Raw genomic sequence first — 22,119 nt, 5'->3', positions numbered from 1 at the left:
AAATAAATATGGTGGTGTGATTCAGGATATGCTCCAGTGGTAACCCGTTACAAAGACGGTAATGAAACTTCGGGGTCCATAACAGGCGGGAAACGTCTTTGACTATCTGAGCTCTATCAAATTTTAAGGAATCGGATCCATAAAGCAGTACATTAGTTCTCTGAGTTGCAATGAAATGGTTGATTAGAAGCGACGAAACCGCCCTCAGGATCTTAGTTACACAATTACCCATTGGTTTCATTGCAAAACAATTTAGTAAATGTTGTTTCTATGTGATTTGTAGGCCTATTCTGGGTCCATGCGTGGTTCACTGTTTGGATATTAGGTATCGAGGTTGCGTAAGAACATTGGAATGACCTGAATGCTCACTATTTATTTTTGTGTTTTCTCATGATTATGTTCCGAATTTTGACAGCCACAAGAGTTTTCAATATCCTATTATTTCTATACAGATGTAAGCTTGTTATAGTTATTCATTCTGATTTTCTTTTCCAAGAAAATAACCTGGATTTTGTATTGTGGGTAAGTATTTTTGACTAAGCGTTCTCAACACATAAAATAATTTATAGAAATATTTTATATGCCAACTAATTTTGTCTTCCTTCTTAATTTGAACTAATGTAATTAATAATATATTTATTGAGCCGATTGAGTAATTTCGTTAACTTGACTATTACGACACACAGTTACCGTTCGGGAAACTTCGTTGGTGTTCGGCATCATGTATCGGCACCGTGTCCGTGCTGCCACAGCCGCCATTTTGAGTTAGTACAGAAAAGCTTCTGCATCTCCGTTCGGAGAACTTCGGCAATTTTCGGAAACAAACTCACAGCCTAAAAAGGGACGCGAAGTCAGATTAACCTTTCGTTGTCGCAATGTTGCCACGTTTACATCAGGGGAATTTTGAACAAAAGATTTAAACTTCTAGGCTTGTAAACTGTCTTGAGAGGGCAGAGTCATGACATTAATTTTGAGATTTATTGTATTTTATCGACAATGGCATACGAGATAACAGTTCTCAGTTATTGGAGAGATACCAGAGAGATCGCCTTCTGTCCATATTGGCTGCTTGTGTCATAGAAACGACCTTATGAGTGCCACGTTATTTGTGTCTTGAAGTTGTGTCGAGGTCAACTTCAGTTGAGAGAAACATCTCACTGTCTAGATGGATATGAACCGTTCAAGGAAGTAATATTATATGAGACTTAACTTCTCTATTGTAATTATGTACGGACTGTGAAATTTCGAAGCAAAACAGGCCCATATGAATGTATGAAAGAAGAAATAACAGGAGGTTGAGAAAATTACACAATGAAAAACCTTTTGTTAACTAAAATGCCTTCCTTTCGCCTCACGGGTTGTTACTTATGGTGAGTTACATTCGCTAGGACAGGGTGAGCGAGACATGTAGACCAAATCTACATGTGAGGGGAGAAACCGGCCTAAGGCCTACACACAAAACCTTACTTGGAACAGACAACTTTTTAGACGTCGGCATAAATCTGAGGATAACATTAAAAAATATACTAGAAATACGATGTCTGGGGGGTGTGAATACGATTAAAATCGTTTAGAATAGGATCCAATAATGGGGTTTTGGGAACATGGTAATGGACGCTTGGGTTCTATGAACTCACCACCAACCGAATGGAATAACGCAAGCAAAACTATCAAGAAAACGCAAGTGAAGGACACAGACTTAAAAGTATGTAAGAAAATGACTTATACCTAGGCCTATATGCGCTCGCTCTAAGGAGATTTCCTGGTTTTGATGGCGTCTCCGGTTGATTAACGACGCTGTTCAAGTCCTTAGCCCTTTGACTGCCGGCCGGTCCGTCGGTCGGAGCAGTAGCTGCTAAGCCACGGAGTTGGCCGATCCGTCGTTAGCTGCTAAATCTGATGTTTCAATTACAAACTAGGCTCCCAGATGGTAACGTAAGGCTGCATCAGATACGTAGTTTATACTTTAATTCATATTTTCCTCAACTTATCGATCCTGTAGACCAACAGAATATATTGGCCTGGATATTTTCAACAGGATTTTGTAAATAGGCTTCGGGGGTAAAAAGGTTAAGTAATATAGGCTAATAGTTTTGAATGACAGACTATTGAAAGATGGCAACAAATTGTTAATAGATAAGCCTGAGGAAATGGAATGTCGTCCGGGCTTTCTTGTTAATTCTTTAACCTCTCTAGATTAAATTAGCCCGTTTTCCACAGTTACAACGTAGCTATTGTTAAATACTAAGCATAGTATTAAAAATATTTTATAGGTGTGGATATTTGGCTAAAATTGGCACAGTTGATCTGTATTTTATAGGTCTGTCATATAGAAACAAAATTACTTGTGAGTATAAAATAAACCAATTTTTATAAAGTCGATAAAGTTCGACATGAACAAAAATTAAGTTTAACAGACTTCTGATCTCCTGTTATTATTGAAGTGGCTACGGCGTGATTAAGGGTTACAAGGAAAACAATTAGGCCTATTTGTTTTATTTGATTACCTTTAAATGCGACACATTTATGCCAGTCCTTCCGTGTTTTTCATTTTTCCGCCAAACGAAAGAAACATGGCGAAATCAGCGTCGGAACTGGAAACAAATAGGCTATATCAGAGAAGACTTTCAATGCCAAAAGAATTCTCTTTTAATACAATGGACGGCAGTAAGATTCGTGAAAATTTGAAGAGTGATTTTTAAGTTACAGGAATTTCCTCCTTCGGAACAAAACTCTCCACAAATACAAGAGTGAATTATCAGTGGAAGAAAACATTAATGACATTCCAGCAGTTTCTTCAGACTCAAGTGACTGTAATAAGTAACACATTCAGGAGGAAACGAAGTTGCCTGATGAACAGCGAGGAATAAGTCACCACGGCTGTTAAATCTTTCAGAGGGAGGAACAGAATTAATGTCTCACAAAGATTATAAAGCACCAAAAATTTGAAAATGTGTTCTGGCAAAGTTTCGTTCTGGCTCCAGAAAACATTTGATTTTGAGTATGTCTGCAGTATTCCTGATATTCTTCAGGCCCATCTTAAATCATCTACCTACACAGGACAACACAACCAGGGTAGACGCAGGGCAGACACGTCCAACTGGAGTTCGAATCGACGACCGCGATCTTCTAGCTGACCAAGACAGAGGAAGTCTTAAACTTCGCTGGCACACGGATCGACTTCCTACATGCAAGAACGAAGATTAAAATTGTGGACGCGGTCCTAATTGGTAGACAGAACTGTCGTTGGAGTGCTGCATATCGATATTAAGAAATGAACAGAACCGGTTACAAACTCCGTTACTGTGAGCAAGACAACAAGAGGTGTTCTTCATTCACTGAGAAATTGGCAAAGCTGCACTAGTCATCCTTGTACTACATTTGTCCCTTCTAGTACCAGCTTGTGTTTAATCCTTCTCTATTCACAAAGCGTAGAGGAAACCTGCTGGACAATGAATGGCATCTGTATTTATTGGACGCCTTTCTCTCAGACACTGTCCCTGGCCAAGGAAACATGGAATAATGTCTAAGGGAAAACAAGTCTAATGAACGCCAGAAATAAGGTAAAGTACCTGGTGAAGCACCGTACCTTGCCGACGTAAGGGTCGGGGGGAGGGGTCAGATATTTGTAGCTCCACGCATTCTTAATCCATGCAGACAATTTTTTAAAAAATAAAGAAACAAGGGCTTAAAAGAACGAAATGGCTTATTTCTGAAGATTTCTGTCTTCTGGGTTGTTGCGCTGTGTAGTATGGTCGATGTTAACCAACGTTTCACAGGTCATACTGCCTCCATCATCAGGGCGATGAATTAGTATGAAGATTTCTGTCTTCTGGGTTGTTGCGCTGTGTAGTCTGGTCGATGTTTACCAACGTTTCAGAGGTCATAGTGCCTCCGTCATCAGGGCGATGAATTAGTATGAAGATTTCTGTCTTCTGGGTTGTTGCGCTGTGTAGTCTGGTCGATGTTTACCAACGTTTCAGAGGTCATACTGCCTCCGTCATCAGGGCGATGAGTATGAAGATTTCTGTCTTCTGGGATGTTGCGCTGTGTAGTCTGGTCGATGTTTACCAACGTTTCAGAGGTCATACTGCCTCCGTCATCAGGGCGATGAGTATGAAGATTTCTGTCTTCTGGATTGTTGCGCTGTGTAGTCTGGTCGATGTTTACCAACGTTTCAGAGGTCATACTGCCTCCGTCATCAGGGCGATGAATTAGTATGAAGATTTCTGTCTTCTGGGTTGTTGCGCTGTGTAGTCTGGTCGATGTTTACCAACGTTTCAGAGGTCATACTGCCTCCGTCATCATTGCCCTGACCTCTGAAACGTTGGTTAGCATCGACCAGACTACACAGCGCAACAACCCAGAATACAGCAATCTTTAGACTCACCGCTGTGAAAACGTCAAATCTTACATCGGCTTATTTCTGTTTTCCTACGAATTTCTCTCGTACTATCAACTACTCCCGGAACTTATTTGAGAGGATGCATTCTTGTCAATAGTAAAAACTAGAAGAACAAGAAACTGAAAAGAGAGCAGACTTGAAAGGAATAGGCTACAGGCCCGCTCGTCAGTAATATTATTGTAGTGTGCATAAGTAGCATTAGTTCCGTCTACTGTGTCGCTCAATGTCTTGATCGCATTCCTAACCACACTTGCTCCATGCCCAAGGAAGACCACGTGCCAATGTGCCACGGAGTTACGTGGTTTCTTATCCTGGGCTTATATTGAAGGCATTTCTGACAGACACGTAGCCTTATCAACAGAAATAGACCTATTAATATCGTCATAAGACTGCGTTTCGGGTCTAGCCTACTGGCTGGACATTTCCAAATAAACAGTACAGACGGAATCACTTTACGTTTCATAGGCCTAATCGGCAAAATACTTGGATTAAGTAAATTTACTTTTTCAAACGTTGCGTGCAAAATTCATCGTCTTAAGTGTATAAGAGACTATAAGACGACTAATGACGTTGACCTACCTAAGTTAATTTACCTTTTAGGTGTGGAATGAACAATATAAAGCTGCCCATATGTTAATACGAGCGTCAACTTCATGTCATACACCTGCCATTACAAACGAGGATCTGGATATCGAACCATTGTATTGTAACCATTAAGCCGAGAGTAACGAAAGAATACTATGTTACTTTTTAATTCATTAAATCTGGTATGCAGGAAATACCACTGCCGATTTCTATAAAATCAAGTCATGGCATCCTGACACTTTATTTGGCATGGGTGAAATGCTATGACATACCTAATTCTAGAAGGCTGAGTCTATTATAATTATTAGGCTAGGCCTACTGTAACGTACAGAATCCGACCACGTGATTCCAGAACACCATAAGCTGGTCTATTATCCAGCACCGTAGGCTAAACGCTATCGGAGTTGGATAAGCCCTTACGACTGGTGCTGAGCTTAGTGTAATAGGTGTCTGGCCAACAGCAACAATTCCAGGCCTTGCGGTTTTCCAGTCACTCAACTGACTTGGTTTATCACACTTTTTAATAAATGAGGCCTGCATCAGCTCGCCACTGGTTCATAACCTGAGCTAGATGCATGTAGACATCACGCTTCCACTCTATCTTATTTCTCCCAGATCCATTTTAATATTATACTTTCTTCTAAGCCCCTTCCACGAGGTCTTTTCCCCTCAGGTCTTTCGGCCACAGCTTTTTAGGCTCAAACCTGTTTATTACATACGTGCCTACTTGTAAATAATTTTGTAATAGGCCTAGGCTCAAAACAGACATATTCCCAGTTCGCAGGCCTATAGGACATCCTGCAGGCTATGATATTAGTTAAGACCTCATTCTTTCTCTTTACCGTGTGGCCTGTTTAAGAAGTCCAGGGTTTTGTGGAAACGAAAATTTTTATTCGTTTCCTTCATTTCCCCTGCGTAGCTGTTCTAAGATAATTTTTATAAATAGGCCACTACAGAGTCCTTTCTCCTTATTCCAAATTCTTATTCGCTCCGTCATTTGACGAGTATAGCCTGTACAGTTGGTGAAGCATCGTTAAGTTGCCCTAAATCAAGCAAAATATCACGTGATGACGTTTAAAATTTCGGCCCAGAGGCCGGCAAGAGGTCTCCAGTCTCCACAGCGTCACGTACGCTTCTAAACGACACGTAAATTAAATTTGTAGACACACACACATACAAACAGCGTTTGTTTGCCTTGAGCCATCGCCTCGACGAATCAATGTGGCAACAGCGCTGCCGGTTTGCCGCTGTTTTCTCTTTCTACATGTTGTCACGCTATGATGCGGGAACAGTCTATTTCAGGACGTGAGAGGGGAGTAGGGAAGCTCTAAGAAGGACCCATTATTGGGAACGAAACGATAGCAGAAAGGGGAGACTGAGGTACAAATAAAGATGAGCGAGAGACAGAGAGAGAAAGAGAAAGAGTGGGCTAAGCTGAGCAGCTTGTGTAGAAACTACGAAAGATTCAACCCAGTTCCATTCTCCCTATTGGATCCCATAGAAGGAACTCGGCACTAAAATTATTTTCGCCTTTAAATGTCGTTTGAGGTGGGTACCTCACACATCCCCTCCGCCGACCCTACCCTCCATCTCTGACTCTCTTCCTCACACGATTTACTACGTATTGTGGTCTGTAGCTGCAGCGAGGAGTCTGTCTGGGCTCCTCAGCCCCCGGTCTTTGTCAAGAACTCAATATTCGCCATTAGCCTACGCATTTCTTACAGCGCCCATCCATCAGTCAGTCCATCCATCTACAAGTTTTTCTTTCATCGTTCTATCAGTCCTTTGACCCATATTAATCCGTCGATATAACCAACAATCATAACATCAATTAATTAACAGTGGTCTATGTCTTCCATCAGTGATCCATCAAAAGATCAGTCTATCTGTTAATAAACAATAAGTTCATTCGCCGAATTATAGTCCGTATTAATATATGGATCTATTCAACAATCAGACAATCTATGTGAAAATGAATTGCTGTATTTGAATATGGCCATCTTCTGTGCTGTTGCGTCGTGTAGTCTGGTAGAAGTTTCCCAACGTTTAATGGCTGCTTGATGCCTCCATCATCAGGGCCCTGAAAACGTCTACAGACTGCACGGCGCAAGACATACTTGCCGCCGTGAGAACCTCAGATATCAGTAGCTGTGTTTATCCATCGAAAATCCATCTGTAGATGTTGATCTGCGGGTAGTAACACAGTGTGGACTTGTAGATAGATACCAATCTTCGAGGCTGAAATCTACACGGCGTCAAAATACAGAATACAGACATCGATTACTTCACCGTCGCGAGAATCTCTAATTCCATAAAATTCATCTCTTTATAAGTCGATCAATTTCTTAATCTATAGGCCTGCAGCAGTTTAATTACCAATCAATCCATTTATCGGTCCTCATTCCATAAGCGTAGCCTGTAACAGCTCCATTAATATATTCATTCGGCTCTTGTGAACATCGTATTGAATTTTCGGGTTGTATAAAATGCAGAAAATGTCTACAATAGCTAAAATACTGAGAGCTTCTAAAGAACGACTCAGCTGCACGGGGTTACATAATCAGTTCATTAGTGATGGAGATGAGCCCAGATTATTGAAGCAGGATGCACATCTGAAACGTCGGCAAACTTCCATCAGACTACACGGCGCAACATCCCAGTAGACACCTTCATACTCGCAGATGGTAGGACCTGAGATCACACATATTCATTAGTCAATCAATATACATAAGCCTATTCATTAATCCCTCAGTCGATCTATATGCAGCAATAAATTAATTAACTCATTAATTAGTCATCATTCTATCGAGTGATCCTCAAAAACATCCATATATTTGCCTATCCAGCCATCCTTCTTTGCAACGGCCCATAGGTCATTGTCCCTCTGTTCGTGTTCGTAGGCGTTACAGTATTAATTAGGCTGCAAATAAAGATTGACGTGATTACACCTCCGCTGTCTAATTCCCGTTTGCAACCCATTCATTCACTTCCAATTCATCGCAGTATCCATCAACTGCGAAGTTACAGCTTTGAGGAAGTGTCATCTTCAAATGTTAAATGATTAGCCCACCATAACAGTCCTAATATTATCGGGAGATCAGGAGTTTCATGCTAGTTCAAAACAAAATGAATCTTTGAACTGATAATGATAAATATTTTCTGAATTACCGCGCGTCACCTGAAAAGGAGGCGATAAGTTCCTAAAATTCTTTACCACTTTTAAAGTCAAACGGCTAAAAGCGTTAGGCCTACATTCACCTAAAAATTTGTGTTGGGATGCCTACATTTTATTCTTAAGATATATTATGACGCAACTGGGTTTCGATTTAATTCTATTAACCTATACTAAATATGAAATCAAGCCTATCATGTGAAAGTTTAATTTAGAAAGAAGAAATTGTATTCTCAAAAATGGAAATCGAACGGGTTAACTGAAAGTGAGGCTTACAAAATTAAAATAAAAGTGAAATCGACAGTAGTGTTGAGAGATAAATGCAATCAAATGACGTGTAGGATTAAAACTGTATGAGGTGTGTCTCCTTTCCCAGTACGGTATGTTTAGTTAACGCGAATGGCTGTCTGAGAGCAGAATTTTCTCGAGAGGTTTTCGGGTTGGCGGTCACTTGAAAGTTCTTACCCACTAGGTTCCCAGAGAAGCTGGTCACTTCTGCTTTAGACTGAGGATCAGAACAAGGGAAAAGTCTCTGCCATGACAAATGTCAGAATAACTCAGACAAAATGGATTCCCCAGAACTGTGTTTTTCAGCCAGTGTGAGCGCGACATTTTGAAATCAGATGCGTTTCTATACAGTTATCAACAGTTCACAAAGTGTGATAAACTAACTTAATACCTAGATATTCTTTTATCCACTAAGCTCAAGAAGCTATTTGCTGTACAGTGTACGTATTTAATTATAATTTCTAACCGATCACAATTTCCGCTAGTCGTACACGGTCCTGAACAGTTCGAATACGTGGATCGATCCCCACTCAAGGTATTAATGTTTGTGCGCGTGTTTCTGTGTTTTTCTGTACTGTGTCAGTAGCATTGATATAGGTCGGTCGTCTCGAAGGTTTAATAACTTCAGAAGCAGCATGATTCTAAATTGGAAGAGAAATGGAACAGGCCAGTGAACCTAAACTGTAAAATTTGAAACTGCAGAATGAGCGGACGAAATTACTTCTCTAAAGCAAGTGTTAGTTATTTCTTTTCCCAAAAATGTCGCTAAGGTTCTTAAATTTTCTATGAACTGCTGACATATTGAAAGACAAGAGAGATTCTATAAAGTAACTCTGTGTAAAACATGTCTGAAGAATAAAACAAACATGAATCGTGCAGTTTTAAAAATAAAGATTACAACGTGAACAGAAATTACATTCGTCACGTACTCAACAACTCTTTATAAGGTAATCATCAGGTATAACACCCACCCATTTATTACAATTTAAACAATCTCAATTTTTAATCTTATTACTTTAATGAAGAGCGTACTGTAAAATTGTAATTTATGTTTATGGTGATAATAATTATATAATTCGTAAATAATACGACGGTATGTATCATAGTGTGATAATATGAGCATACAGCACTAATATACATAAATTTACAGTGGCCCGATATGGTGTGTCTCAGTGTGGTAAATATTGACAATTTCTGAACTATAACTTAACCTTTCCACTGTTTGATCGTCCTCTAATCTTGGGCGCTATTTAATCCGCTCGGCTATTAGGATCAGCTTAGAGCGGTGATTATCAAACTTTTTGTGCTTGGTACCCCTGATAAAGACAAATAAAAATCTGGTACCCCCACGCAAAAGAAACTTGGAAAATGCACAACCTACATTTTGTATTTATGATAGAAAACAAAATAGCTTTTCTATATTAATTTTAAATGCGTAAATTATGTGAACTAATTTCAGGTTGCAAGAAGAATAATTGGTTTTGCCACCCCCTACATCACACAACGTATATGAATGAGGATTTATTGTACCCTTGGGAAGAACCTCTGGTACCCCAAGGGGTACCAGTATCACAGTTTGAGATCCGATGGCTTAGAGGGAGCCTTCTGCTGTTCTCATACACGCAGGATGATAGGTGACGTCATTTTGTTACCTGGCAAGCATGCAGCATGCAGCATGAGGACCCGGGAGGGTGAAATGTGGGGTGAGGGGTTGATTATAAGAAAGGCCTATGGAGTGTGACAGGGGCAATGAAATGGGACTAACAACAAAAACGGGAGGGAGCACCAAGGGAATTACCAACCTGACAAATATAATCAATTGTATCGTACTAGTACGCGGTTATAGACCTACGGTGATAAGTTACAAACCACCTGGACTTCGATATCTGTACTCAAGGCTCCATAAAAAATTCCATCACTACTCTGTATTGCTTAAAAAAATTCACATTTATTCTCGAGGGATTTAGTATTGGACGAAATGCCAAATACACGTGGATGTTTCAATTCACAGTAAAATGCAGTATCTTCAAATAAAATGACGTTCTACGTGAGATTACATAATCATTCATATTACGTAAGTTAGTCTAACAGAAATGGAAGTGTTAGTTGGCTTCATATAAACAATGAAAATTTTAGTCTAAAAAATTAGATTGACGGAAAATGTAGAAGGCTTGGTGAGAAGAATGAGAAATTGACAAAAATCCTGATCTGAAGAGGCCACATGATGGATAAATTTACGATTTATTTTGAGAAATAGTGTTTGAAAATGTGGACTGGATTAAACCGACTCATGACGAGGTACAATATCTGCCTTTTGTGAGTACGATGACGAGACCTTAGGCTCCATAAAATCTGAGAAGGTGAACAGCCAAAGCTGTCGCACTGCTTTGCCTTGATCAACCTTTCAATACCAGTTTAATTTCTGTTGCGATTCGCATGCATCGCTCAAAGTGCCCGATTTGACGTTTTTCAGCAAGTTAACAGTTGCTCATAGCGACAGCCACTGCAAACTACTGACGACATTAACAATGAAGACAGCCATCTTCAGAGTCACCGCCGTGAAAACCTCAGATCTTACGACATTAACGATGTGTATATTGTGTTATCTGGTAGCCTAGCTAAACACATCGACGGGACGCGGGTTGAGAACACTTACTTTAGATAAATACCAAGTGAATGAACCAAAATATCAATCATTGTCGTGATGAAAGGTGCCGAAATGCGAAACGCTGAGTCACTGCGGCTGATTTTCGTAACTACGTCGCGTCCCATTTCCTTATGCCCAGCACGTTCTGGTTATTCAGTGGCCGGGATGGCTATTTTCAGCAACATGCGAGGTTTACTTCAGAGTTCATTATCCCCTTAACAGGGTGGGTGGGGAGAGGAGAGAGAGGTGTGCAAGATTCCGGTGAATTGTAATAACGTTAGTTATCTCGTCTATCGACAGGAACACGACGAGGTTTCGCGCCACAGGGATAACTGGCGAAATGGTTTGGACGAAAAGATGGCTATTTTATGGGTTATTGCAGGCAGCAAGAATCTCTAAAACGTTCAAACTTCCACCATAATACACGGCGCTACATCCAATAAGACAACCAGTTTCGTACTCACCACTTCGATAACCCCAAATCCTACTTAATGAGAATGTAGCTAATTATTTGTTTAACAAAGTCTGTAAACTTTTACCGGTAAGTCTTGAGACTCTGACATATGCAAACTTGGGCGAACATTCGTCTAGTAAATGTGATACAATTGCAGAGTCTGATAATGAAAATCCTAACGAAAATATTAATATGACGTAGCCTAAACGTCATGCATACTATTATATCCTATTATCTAGGTCTATATCCACGTAGACTAATATTAATCCCATTTCCATTCAATTTGACTATTTTTTGGGGTTGTTTCACCTGGTGATAAAGGCAATACGGACCTTAGAAATGTCGATGAACGTCCACCAGACTTCACGGTGAAACAACCCAGAAGACGTGTTAATCTTACCCATTGATCTCAATGTGATTTTGAAATTGTTGAGGTAAGCGACGTAAGAAATATGACACAATGGTCATGTTTCTGGAATGTATTGATCGAAAATCGGTTAGTTTAAATCAGAAATTGGAGGCCTACTTGCAGAGATGGAATGCGTCAACTCACACGGCCTTCCTCGTGCAGATACACGTTAAAAACTGTAAATGTCACCAGTATTTAATACAGAACAAAGCCTGCAAAATATCCTTGCACACATCCACAGGAATCTTAACTCATACCTACACAGACGAGGGTGAACTGTCTTGTTCTGTTTGTGTTTGTAGCATTTGCAGTCAGACTGTCCTTGTTAATGCAGCGGGCCGACTCAGGACAGCGCTGTGAAGTGTTCCGTGTTCAAGAGCAAAGTCGGAAGAGAATGGAGCAAGGTATTGATAAGACGAAACGAAAGGAGATTTACGGAAGGGAAGAGGGCTCGTGTTTCACATACAGTGCGAGAGAAATCGGCGACTTCACTTCTAAACTGTGAGTAGACAGTTTCTATTGTTTTTCAGAGGATATTTGTGCCTGAAGAAAGTCGTATCAGAACTGAAGACGACGTCGTGTGCTATGACGAGCAAAAAATGTGCTTTCTTAATATACAGATTATTAATAGTGACAGCGGATTTAATTTATAAGCTTATGCTTTGTGAGTAATGTGGCAACACAATATAGGGAAGGATAATACGGCTGTTTCTTCAGATAAAATAATAAATAAAACAACAAATAAAGGAAAATTTAAGAAACTTTTGTTATACACAGTACATTCTCGTATCACTTAATATGAAGGCTTTTGCAGGAAAGGGACTTAACGCAAATTGAACAAGATCTAATTAAATATTAATTGCAACTTGTTCACAACAGTGCTTTGAGCTTGAATGAGCAGCCATTTTATGTAACTAGACTGGAAATTTGCCATATTTATATAAACGCCTAGGTAAAGTAGTCCAGTTCACTATAGTTTCCGGTTAACAGATTTGTTATCCAACAGGAACTTAAAATACTTCCGAAATCATTACATTTTTTCTTTCTTCAAGCATAATGATCTGACAAACATCTCATGTAATTAGAAAACAAAATTTTCAGAAGCCTTAACGTGTCTCAACCCCAACTTCAAATCATTTTAACTATGTGTACCTGTAGGCCTCATGAACATACCAAATCGTACTTTTTGTTTTTTTTAAAAAGCTTAATTGAATTTATTCTCCTTAGAGACAAAGAAAAATTGCATTGGAGAAAAGGGCTTATCAGAGTAAAACTTATTTTGGACAATAAAATATTTGTACACCTGAGAAATATCGATTAGTCTGTTTTGGCTGCATTACAAGCTACAACTCTGAAATCGCTAGACCGGTTTGGACGTATGTCTGAAAACAGAATCCTAAAGCTGCTGTAGGCCTATAAATCTAAATTGAAGTTCAGAATACGCCAGGGATTTCAGACAAAATTATAAGAGAATCAAGGAGTCTGTCCTCTGGGTTTAGTTTACCGCCGTTTCAGAGGTGCTTCTACTGATGATGGAGGCACAAAGCACCTCTAAAACGTCTGTAAACTTCTACCAGGCAACACGGCGCAACAACTCAGAAGACAGCCATCTTCATACTCGCTGTCGTGAGAACCTGAAACCCGCCAAACATACAAAAGAAGTGTCAGTTCTCCTGACTGCAGCACGAATCCTGTTTTCCTGTTGGTTATGTCGCTGTTGCACTGACTACGAGCTGCAGTCCGCAGACTGCCTACGTCTGGTTTCACTTCCTTGTGGCCGACAGAACAGCGAGACACCGGGGGCTTCTACTCGTCATCAGACAAGATGACGCTGCAAAGTGAAATACATTTGGGAGTGTGGCAGGAAAATCACGGTAGCCCACAATAGATCTCATTGCCATGTAGGCTTTAGCGTTACAGATTAATACTAGTTGTGTTTATATTGTCTTGGCTAAACTCAACATTTTGTTTGCAAGTTAAGTTGAGTTGAAAAAATTCTATCCTGTTTAACCGTTTAAAGCAGAATGGCAACTTTTTGTTCCACCTGCTTCAGTAATCAGCAACTATTCGTTCTGTATTTATGGGTTTCAGTCTAAGTCAAACGATTAGCTTCAACAAGTTAACAGAATGCAGATACACAGACTTCTCGAATTACCAGCGTAATCAGGTATTTCCTTACATTGCATTATTCAACTGATCTTTGTAATGATGTTTTCTTCGCTCTAAGGACTGAATTATTAAACATTATTTAGACAAGCTTCAGTATTAAATGGTTAAATCGGGTTACAGACCCAGAGTTCGTATTTTGTAATCTATTATTTTTGTCAGATTTTAAGTAAAACTGGAATGCATTGACAAATTTCAGTAGACTAATACTTTCAGCATCAAATTTAATTAAAATCCGTTCGACTGTTCCCGAGTTGTATCAAGATATATAAACACACTGGCATGGTGATGCTAAATTATGCATTTTTGCAACTTCAGTTTCGAACGCGCCAGAAACAGAATAAGATACTTTTCTTTAAAATATCTCGGCACAAAAATAGTTAACATACGAAATACAAACGTAATAAAGTAACATATTTACTTTTATTTTCTTATGTCCCAAAGTCCAAATAGTCTCGTATACAGAATATATCATGGTAAAGAAAATATATTATGATATATTTACAACTTGGAAGCAAACTATGTACAGCTACAGTAAAAATGCAAAGTACTGTATCCTTGAAGCTCAATGCAAGTGAATTACAGAAACACACATAAGTTTTTACATTATTGTCCTGAATTCGTACGTACCTCATTCACTCTCACCCACTCGTCTCATCTTAACGCAAATGAAGTAACTACATCTGGTACTGGCTTCATTTCTAAGTTACGTTCTTCAGTAAGAATGCGAACCTTTCAAAATATTTCTATAGCCTATACAACTGTCTTATATCCACAATGCATCATGCCATGTTAAAATGAAATATTGGTTTCAGAATGTAGTATGAACAATCCATAGACAAACCAGAACCGCTCAGTCAATTAGTGATAATTACGAACTGGCCGTCCAAGCTTCAATTACTAATAGAAAATTGATTTTTAGCTTCACCGTCTTGCAGAAACCTGCTCTGAGCCCAAATTAGCTTCCAGTCCACTCGGTATGAAGGCTGCTTACCTGGCGAGTAAGAAGGCTGCAGCGTGAAGGTAACCATTCACCACAATCTACTGTCGAAATTAAAAATACACGAAACTTTCAAACCCCATGATCATTTTCATGGCGTAATGCATACGGTAACTTCACCTTACTAACTCATAACACGAATTCACTACTCTAATATTAAATCCGCCAAACTATCTTTAAAAAAATAATTTATCACAAGCAACAAAAGACATCACGTGTTTAACAACATAAAACATCATATTATGAAACCATCAAATGTAACAGTGAAATTAATAATTATATTTCGTTCCACTGACACTTTAAGACTTAAATATCATATTTATAAACATGACTTTGCAAATGTTTTGAGCTTAAAACCTTCGTTTATGGTGTCTTTGGTCCCCGTGATCTCAATCCGCCTCGAAATGGCGAAGTATTCCATTTCTGAAACGTCGCGGCGTAGAATAAAGTTGTGTTTGATGGCCGCCGTGGGTCAGGGAGCTTACGTGACCTCTATGCCCCCCTCCCCGGAGGGGCTATAGACTCCACACACACATATTGACCATTGTCACGAAGGATAGCTGAAAATCATCAGTGGATCCCAGTCGATTTCGAAACTAAAATCACCGACACAAATGACTTTGGATGTTCTTACGCACTCTTTGCAAAGTGCACGAAGTGGCCACGTTGTGAGGACACTTGGCGTACGTATCTCGTCTCCGAAGTAAGAAATGGGGCTATAAAAGTTCTCAGGCAACATTCTTGTTTGTATCAGTCCATTCATAACACAACTTGCGAATTTAAAATAAGACTTTTACATTTTCACATGGATTAAAATATCGATTTCATTTGGATATTTAAATCTTATGTTAAGAAATCATATTTGTAAATACGATTGATATTTAAAATCTCTAACTCTGCTGACAGTCTACTGAATAAAACAATTTTTACACGAATTTTGATATTCGATTCATAACATGTTAAAATTTCCGAAATCCACCCTTCACTTTTTCTTAACACATACAACAGCATGTGACTAACCACATATATTACATTATATACACTAATACATCAACTTATAAAACAATCAGGAACTATTTTTGTGGCAGTTTGTTAATTACGCAACAAATACAGGCTTATTTTCGAAGGGAAGTCAGCAATTTGAGAGGGAACTAGCAATTGTCCCCTCTCCCTCCGGAAATATCCTGCCCACGTTACCTACAATACAGCCGAGTTTAGTCAGTATTTATCCGGATGACCGGGTTTCGATTCCCGACAAGTCCGAAGTAGCTAGGACGCATCCAAATGGTACCTGAGGCTGTTTCTCTGTTTTCACTGCTGCCAGAGTATGAAACTGGCCAATTATCTCTGTCTAGGTCGAGGTATGTGGTACTTTACATTCACTTCCCCCCCCCCCCCCCCATAAGCCCCATATTTTTAATATGGTGCTTATGCACAGGGACACTTAACCTCACTTTCATCTGAGCTTGAACGTTTGCAGTACGCCACCATATTTAGGAGACAATTCAGACTTTTTTATCTAGTTTCTGAGAACCGTTCAGCCTTACATCACTTCCGGTGGCTGTTGGGAGCTGCATTCGTGTTGTTGTACGGATAATACGGGGAGTTTCGATTGCCCTGCTGTTGCTGTAGCGTCTTCATGAAGTTCTCAAACGACTTGACTGATTTGGCGTCATTAAACCAGTCCATGCTCGGGTTCGTATTGTGCTTGTTTGAATTCCAGAATCTGTTCATCTCGAGCTGCTGACGGAACATGACAGCAGAAGAAGGCAGCAGGTGCGAGGGGTAAATGTCCGCGGGCTGTTGTCGCTGCAGCCCAGACCTGGAGCAGCCAGGCAGCGTATCAGCAGGTGGAGAGGGCGACGATGAAGACAACGAGGAAGGCCGCTGTTGCTGCGAGTGTCCTGAACGGTGAAGTGGTGGTATAGGAATACGAAGCTGTGGCGGTGGCGAACGCACTGGTATAGACATAACAGGAAAAGGAGAAAGAGACGACAATGGCGACAGAGGAGGAGGCCCGGGGGAAGGACACTGCTGTTGGTGACGACGTGCCAGTGTCTGGGCAATGGACATGATGTTGCTCTGCTGCTGGCGACGTGGTGACGCAGACAGATCTAGAGCACCAATATCATTGCAATCCCCATCTTGTTTCCCCTTAAGAGATGGAGGTTGTAGTCTGGGGACAAAGTTACAGTGCGCTGCGGCAGGTACAGGCACTGAAGAAATCTGCTGTCCGTTTCGAGAGACAGACAAAGACCCTAGAATTTGGTCAGACTTCGGGGCCTGACCGTCATACTGTTTTGACAAAATGTTTGGGAGATTTTTGTGCGCGGGACGCTGCATCGGAATGGGCGACTCTACCTTGTCAGTAAGACCGTTATTCTGAACGCCGTGGCCCTTCTGACCTTCTGTTGTCTCGACATGAGCCGGTGATTGGAAACTACTGTTAGTGGTTTTCGGAACAACCTGAGAACTCTCTCCTGTGACATTTTTAGAGGTTTCACTTTCACTGGGATTGGAAGTACATTTGACTTTAAACTCGGATGACTTTTGGTCAACGTGAATTGTCCTATGATTGTTTTCTACGCCAAGGCGCCATTTCTTGGACGCCGGTTCCAAGTTATCCTGTCCTGTGGCATCTACAGAGTTAACCAGATGTCGCTTCACTGGATTTGTAGCGAGTATACACCGCTTTTTAGAGGTCGACTTATCGTCGTTGGCTCGAAGTTGACCGCACGTCTTTAGCGTATCCTGCGGTTTCCTCTGCAAGATCTGCGCCGTCCGTTTAATAGTATTTGGACAACGCATTATTTCGTCATTTTTCTTTAAGATTTGCTGATTATTTTTGATGATCTGAAGACTTTGATGGGAGATCTTGTTGTTATTATTAGAGGCCAGAGGGGTACTATTTGTGCTTGAGGTCTTCTTATCTAGTCCTTTTTCTGGATCCGGTACAGCATTCACTGATTCCTCTCTAACGTCCTTTTTATCGCCATCATCGGGTTTGTCCTTTCTGGAGGTTAAGAGGTTATTCGCGTGTTTGTCGACTATTTTCTGATTCACACGAGGTGGTCTCGCTGAATCTTTAGTTACCTGAAGTTGGTGTCTGGCTGTGCTAAGCTGCTCTTTATTATTGGCAGAGTTGGGCGTAACTTTAACAAAGACGGAAGAGTTCCTTGCCAACATCTGAGCACGCTGTTGGACCGAATTTGTCAAAGTGGGTTTTGTTTTACTTGCTGCATCTGGCGGTACGGTCGTAGTTACGCCAGATACACTTACAGGCTTCCTGTTAACTTCAGTGGGTAATCTGTCCATGCAGTTGACTGCAGATGTTTCTTTACAATTCGCTGTACCACTTTCTGATGGCTGTACTTGTTTGGGTAAAGGTTTGGAACCTGTGTCACCGAGACCAATAGATGAAGAAGGAGGCGTTTTGATATTGTCATCAAGATGTTCACCGATTGTAACTCGGCCACTCTTTGGAAGGCTGTTGTCTGCAACAGATGATGGCTGATTTTGTGGTTGCGTAGAATCTGTGGAAGAGGAATGTGCAGATGTCTTGACAGTGGCAATCTGACTGACCTCTTTTGTAAAGGTCTCGGAGTTTGGCTGCTGTGCCGAGATTCCGGTGCCCGCTTCGAGGTGCGTCTGCTTTGCGGCACCTGTCGGAAGAGGTTGTTGACGAATTTTCGAAACTGTTATAGAAGGCGTCTGCTTCTGCATAGTTTTACTTGCAGTTGCCAAAGATGGCAATGACGCTTTGCTTGATGGTATCGCGAGTGGTCGTATTGGGGTTTTAGTGACAGCAGACGTCAGCGAATTAATTGGTTTTAATGCTGAAGGCGTTCTGGTAATGGTCACCGAGGATTGATTTGTGCCTTTGTTTATTAATCTTGTTCGACTATGTATATGAATTCCTGTGGAACTATTATGAAGTAACTGTGAAGAATTTGACTTGATAGGAGCTTTGGTAGACGCTACAACCGACATCTGCACAGCGGCTTGCGTATTTACAGCAGTTGTTGGAGACGACTGCGTGACAGACGTGGTGACACTTACCACGTGAGACTGTACAGAAACAAACGTGGGTTTATCAGATGACGAACTAGCAGCGACTGTTGTGACCACTGTCTGTTTTAACGTTTCAGGGGGTACAACAGCAGTTGCTTGAGGTATCGCTTCAGAAACGTCTTTAGCGTTTGACGAAAAGGGTTCTGTCAATCGACAGACAGTTGAAGATGACTGTAAAGTGGATGATGTCGGCGATGGCTGCTCAGCAGACGCTGAGGCAGCAAGGGCACGAAGTCGTTTCTCGCCTGGAGCCAAAGTGGGGTCTTTCTGACTTTGGCAGATTCGGTAGAAGAATTTCATTGGCCCATTCTGAAAAACAAGCAAGGCAAATCATATTTGCTACCAACAATTTTACGTGTGACTAACAATTCACAACTCCATTCAAAACATTATGTTGCCAAGACTTAAAGAAAAGTAGAGTGTACAGCAAGAGGACGGAATAAATGACCGTTAATGCAGTGGATCTATTTATTAAACTTAGCAGCAATCAGCGAATTGCTTAACCAACTAACAAAGTATCTAAACAAATACCCAATAACAGACACGAATGAAATATGAAACGAATCGAACCAACAAAGTACCCTGTTAACCCATTAACAAACATTCTACATAAGTACATACATCCTTTCCTAAACATCAAAATGTAATCAATAGCAAAAACACAAATTAAACAATTGTAGAAATATTAAACTCATTAACGCGTATAACAAAATTCATTACGCATCTAAGGAATTAGTCAACCAACTTAGTTACTAAAAAACACAACACTTACGTAACCAACTACGTCTTCATGGATCGGGTGTACCCCAACCCACCACAAATAGTAAAATATGGTCCAGTTTCACATTCTTTGGCAATACTCACCAAAATATTCAAAAGCACGAATATCAAAGTAACCTACAAAGTCACTAACACCATAAAACTCCGATGCAATTAAAAACAGCCACGTTGTGTTGCATGAGGACTACATTTGTGAATATGTAATGTGATTTATTATGGTCATTTGTAGGTGCGTGCACTATTAAATGTCAAATTACACAAGACAATCATGTTTATTTATTTATTTAATATCTCTGTTAACCGTCGACGTGATAATGATTAGTGCATTGGTAGAGGACGTGGGAGAACTGATCAATCGTAGGTAACACAAACTATAAAATTCTAGTGCAAATACAGAGGGAAAACTACAAAAAATCTAATTCAGGGTAGTAGGCTGTGTAATCGAGATTTTAACAGGAATGAAATTAATTAGAATGGGGTACGCTTTCTATATAACGCGACAAGCCCTGCGGTTAACCATGATTATGCATGGTGAATTGAAGGAATCTGCTGAGTAAAACCACGACAAACTCAAAACTGCCCGTGTTCTGATCGAAACTCGATTTAAGCAAGTTGACTGTACCGAGACGAGAAAAATGTGTTACTAGTGAAACAACGTGTTTTTGGCTGGGCTAATATATGTCCGTGGAAAATGGTCATTGAAATAGTGTTGTAGTAGTGTAATAAGTGTTCGTGAAATGTGCATCTACTGTCGATTCAACGGACCTTCTGCGTGCCGACTCAGCTAAATACCAGGAGACAGCAAACAAAGGCTAGTAAAGTGTTTTATTACTATTTACTGAAGCTGATATTTATTTTTATATATGCACATTAACGTTTTATTGGATTGTAAATAATTAATAAAACTGAGAAGTAACCTTGTTTCCAAACGAATAGCAGCAACGGAGATGTCTGATTTATTGCTGGTGTATGACCCTAAGGTACAGACCCGGAACGGTACAGTGCTGTTGGGGAAAAGCTTACAACGTGGCGACAATGCACGTTACGTCATGAAGTCACAGTGATCGAAAATTCTTGTTGTATGTGTATCAGACATCCAACATCCATGTTTCTAGGTCAGTCTTATAATTATTTTTCGCTCGGACTTCACAATTAAGTAATTAATGGCAAACTGCGAGAGTGGAAACTTAATTATGTATTGCAAACTGTAGCAGTTTTAATTTATTTTTGTCAAATATTTATAAAATGTTTTAAAATAAGTTTCTAAGTGTTTTATAAGCTTTAAGACCTCTTCACTAGCGTCATGCCATGGTTCGCATTTAATGCCCCCAGAATACGTCGACGGATTTTAATTAAATTTGATGTGAACGTTATGTCATTTGTGGCCAATTCAAAATCTCCCCAACTTAATTATTGATACCGATGCGATGGAAGCTCAGATCCCTGACGTGTGGCAATGAGAACGCCATTAGAAAAAATCTTGTACGCATACGTGACGATACTGGCCTTGGTCATTTCCGGTAAAGACCGCCTACATGTGTGTAATAATCGGATGACTGACGGACATTATTGAAATTTATGGGCATTACAGCGTTTGACACCAATAGCAAATCCCATATTTTAATTTGTTTTACACTCGGTAAAACGTAGACTAGATGCGACATCCATCCTTACGCATTTAATAACTGGATAATATCCGTAAGAATTTACATAGGATTTGGTACGAACATTGACGTAAGCGATTAGTCCAAGCTCATACATAGCGTATTCCTACATTCCATAATACCAACGTGATGGCTGTTTGAATTCGTGATGTGGAAAATCGATCAATCCATTTCACATGATACTCCGCGTATGTGCGTCCCTACACCTGTGATATCCGTCGGTGCGCATGTTTTAAGGAATTTTATGGCTTTGGCATGAACGTTATGCTATTAAAAATTCATAATTCGAAACTTTCTAAAACTTATAATACCAACGTGACGAGGTGCTTGAAGTCATGAGCTGGAGTGACGACGCAGTCCTCGATGTCCGTTTGTACGCATTTAATAAATCGAAACTAGTTGGACAGATTTTCACGAAGTGTTTTACAGACGTTATGGCAAGTGAATCTAACCAAAAATCGTAGTTATTAACTTTCCC

At 40.2% G+C, this 22,119-nt stretch overlaps 2 protein-coding genes and 1 long non-coding RNA gene across 5 annotated transcripts in view; 1 reads left to right on the top strand and 2 right to left on the bottom strand.

Annotated features, from left to right (window-relative positions):
* Window positions 1-1,737: 1,737 nt before the first annotated feature.
* On the bottom strand, window positions 1,738-12,245 carry LOC147873200 (uncharacterized). Its single transcript, XR_015536113.1, has 3 exons — window positions 12,078-12,245; window positions 2,508-2,594; window positions 1,738-1,996 (listed from the first exon to the last, which is right to left on the bottom strand). It is a non-coding gene; the product is annotated as an uncharacterized LOC147873200 (long non-coding RNA).
* LOC110839230 (uncharacterized) lies at window positions 12,245-17,245 on the top strand. Of its 2 annotated transcripts, XM_087352492.1 has the most exons (4): window positions 12,245-12,461; window positions 14,052-14,127; window positions 15,049-15,149; window positions 16,850-17,245. In XM_087352492.1, exons 1-3 carry the CDS (start codon window positions 12,289-12,291, stop codon window positions 15,145-15,147), a joined length of 348 nt encoding a protein of 115 aa, XP_087208618.1. In that variant the 5' UTR covers window positions 12,245-12,288; the 3' UTR covers window positions 15,148-15,149; window positions 16,850-17,245. The 2 variants fall into 2 exon arrangements, with proteins under 2 accessions (XP_087208618.1, XP_021938925.2); XM_022083233.2 differs by lacking the exon at window positions 15,049-15,149.
* Window positions 12,703-22,119, bottom strand: part of LOC110839226 (uncharacterized) — a 42,920-nt gene continuing 33,503 nt past the window's right edge. Inside the window, exons 9-10 of one of the 2 annotated variants that reach the window (XR_002546393.2) lie at window positions 15,484-19,506; window positions 12,703-13,791 (exon numbers count right to left, since the gene is read on the bottom strand). Coding sequence is in view for 1 of the 2 variants with exons in the window: in XM_022083212.2 (XP_021938904.1) it covers window positions 16,675-19,506 (2,832 nt within the window). In the remaining variant the exon portion in view is untranslated. Of the gene's footprint in view, window positions 19,507-22,119 lie in introns of both variants that reach the window. The other variant, XM_022083212.2, reaches the window with a different exon arrangement.

The sequence above is a fragment of the Zootermopsis nevadensis genome, unplaced genomic scaffold, assembly GCF_977971745.1.
Source record: "Zootermopsis nevadensis isolate Lab colony 2312 unplaced genomic scaffold, Znev_1.0 Znev_ptg000021l, whole genome shotgun sequence".
NCBI lineage: Eukaryota > Metazoa > Arthropoda > Insecta > Blattodea > Termopsidae > Zootermopsis > Zootermopsis nevadensis.
This window is presented reverse-complemented; position numbering and strand designations above follow the sequence as displayed.

Excerpts from the sequence above, each read along its gene's own strand:
- LOC110839230 (XM_087352492.1), top strand. The coding sequence starts at position 12,289 with ATGCAGCGGGCCGACTCAGGACAGCGCTGTGAAGTGTTCCGTGTTCAA. Across the intron at positions 12,462-14,051 it reads GGCGACTTCACTTCTAAACT|TCTAAGTCAAACGATTAGCT; the intron begins GTGAGTAGACAG and ends TATGGGTTTCAG. Across the intron at positions 14,128-15,048 it reads CGAATTACCAGCGTAATCAG|CTTCACCGTCTTGCAGAAAC; the intron begins GTATTTCCTTAC and ends ATTGATTTTTAG.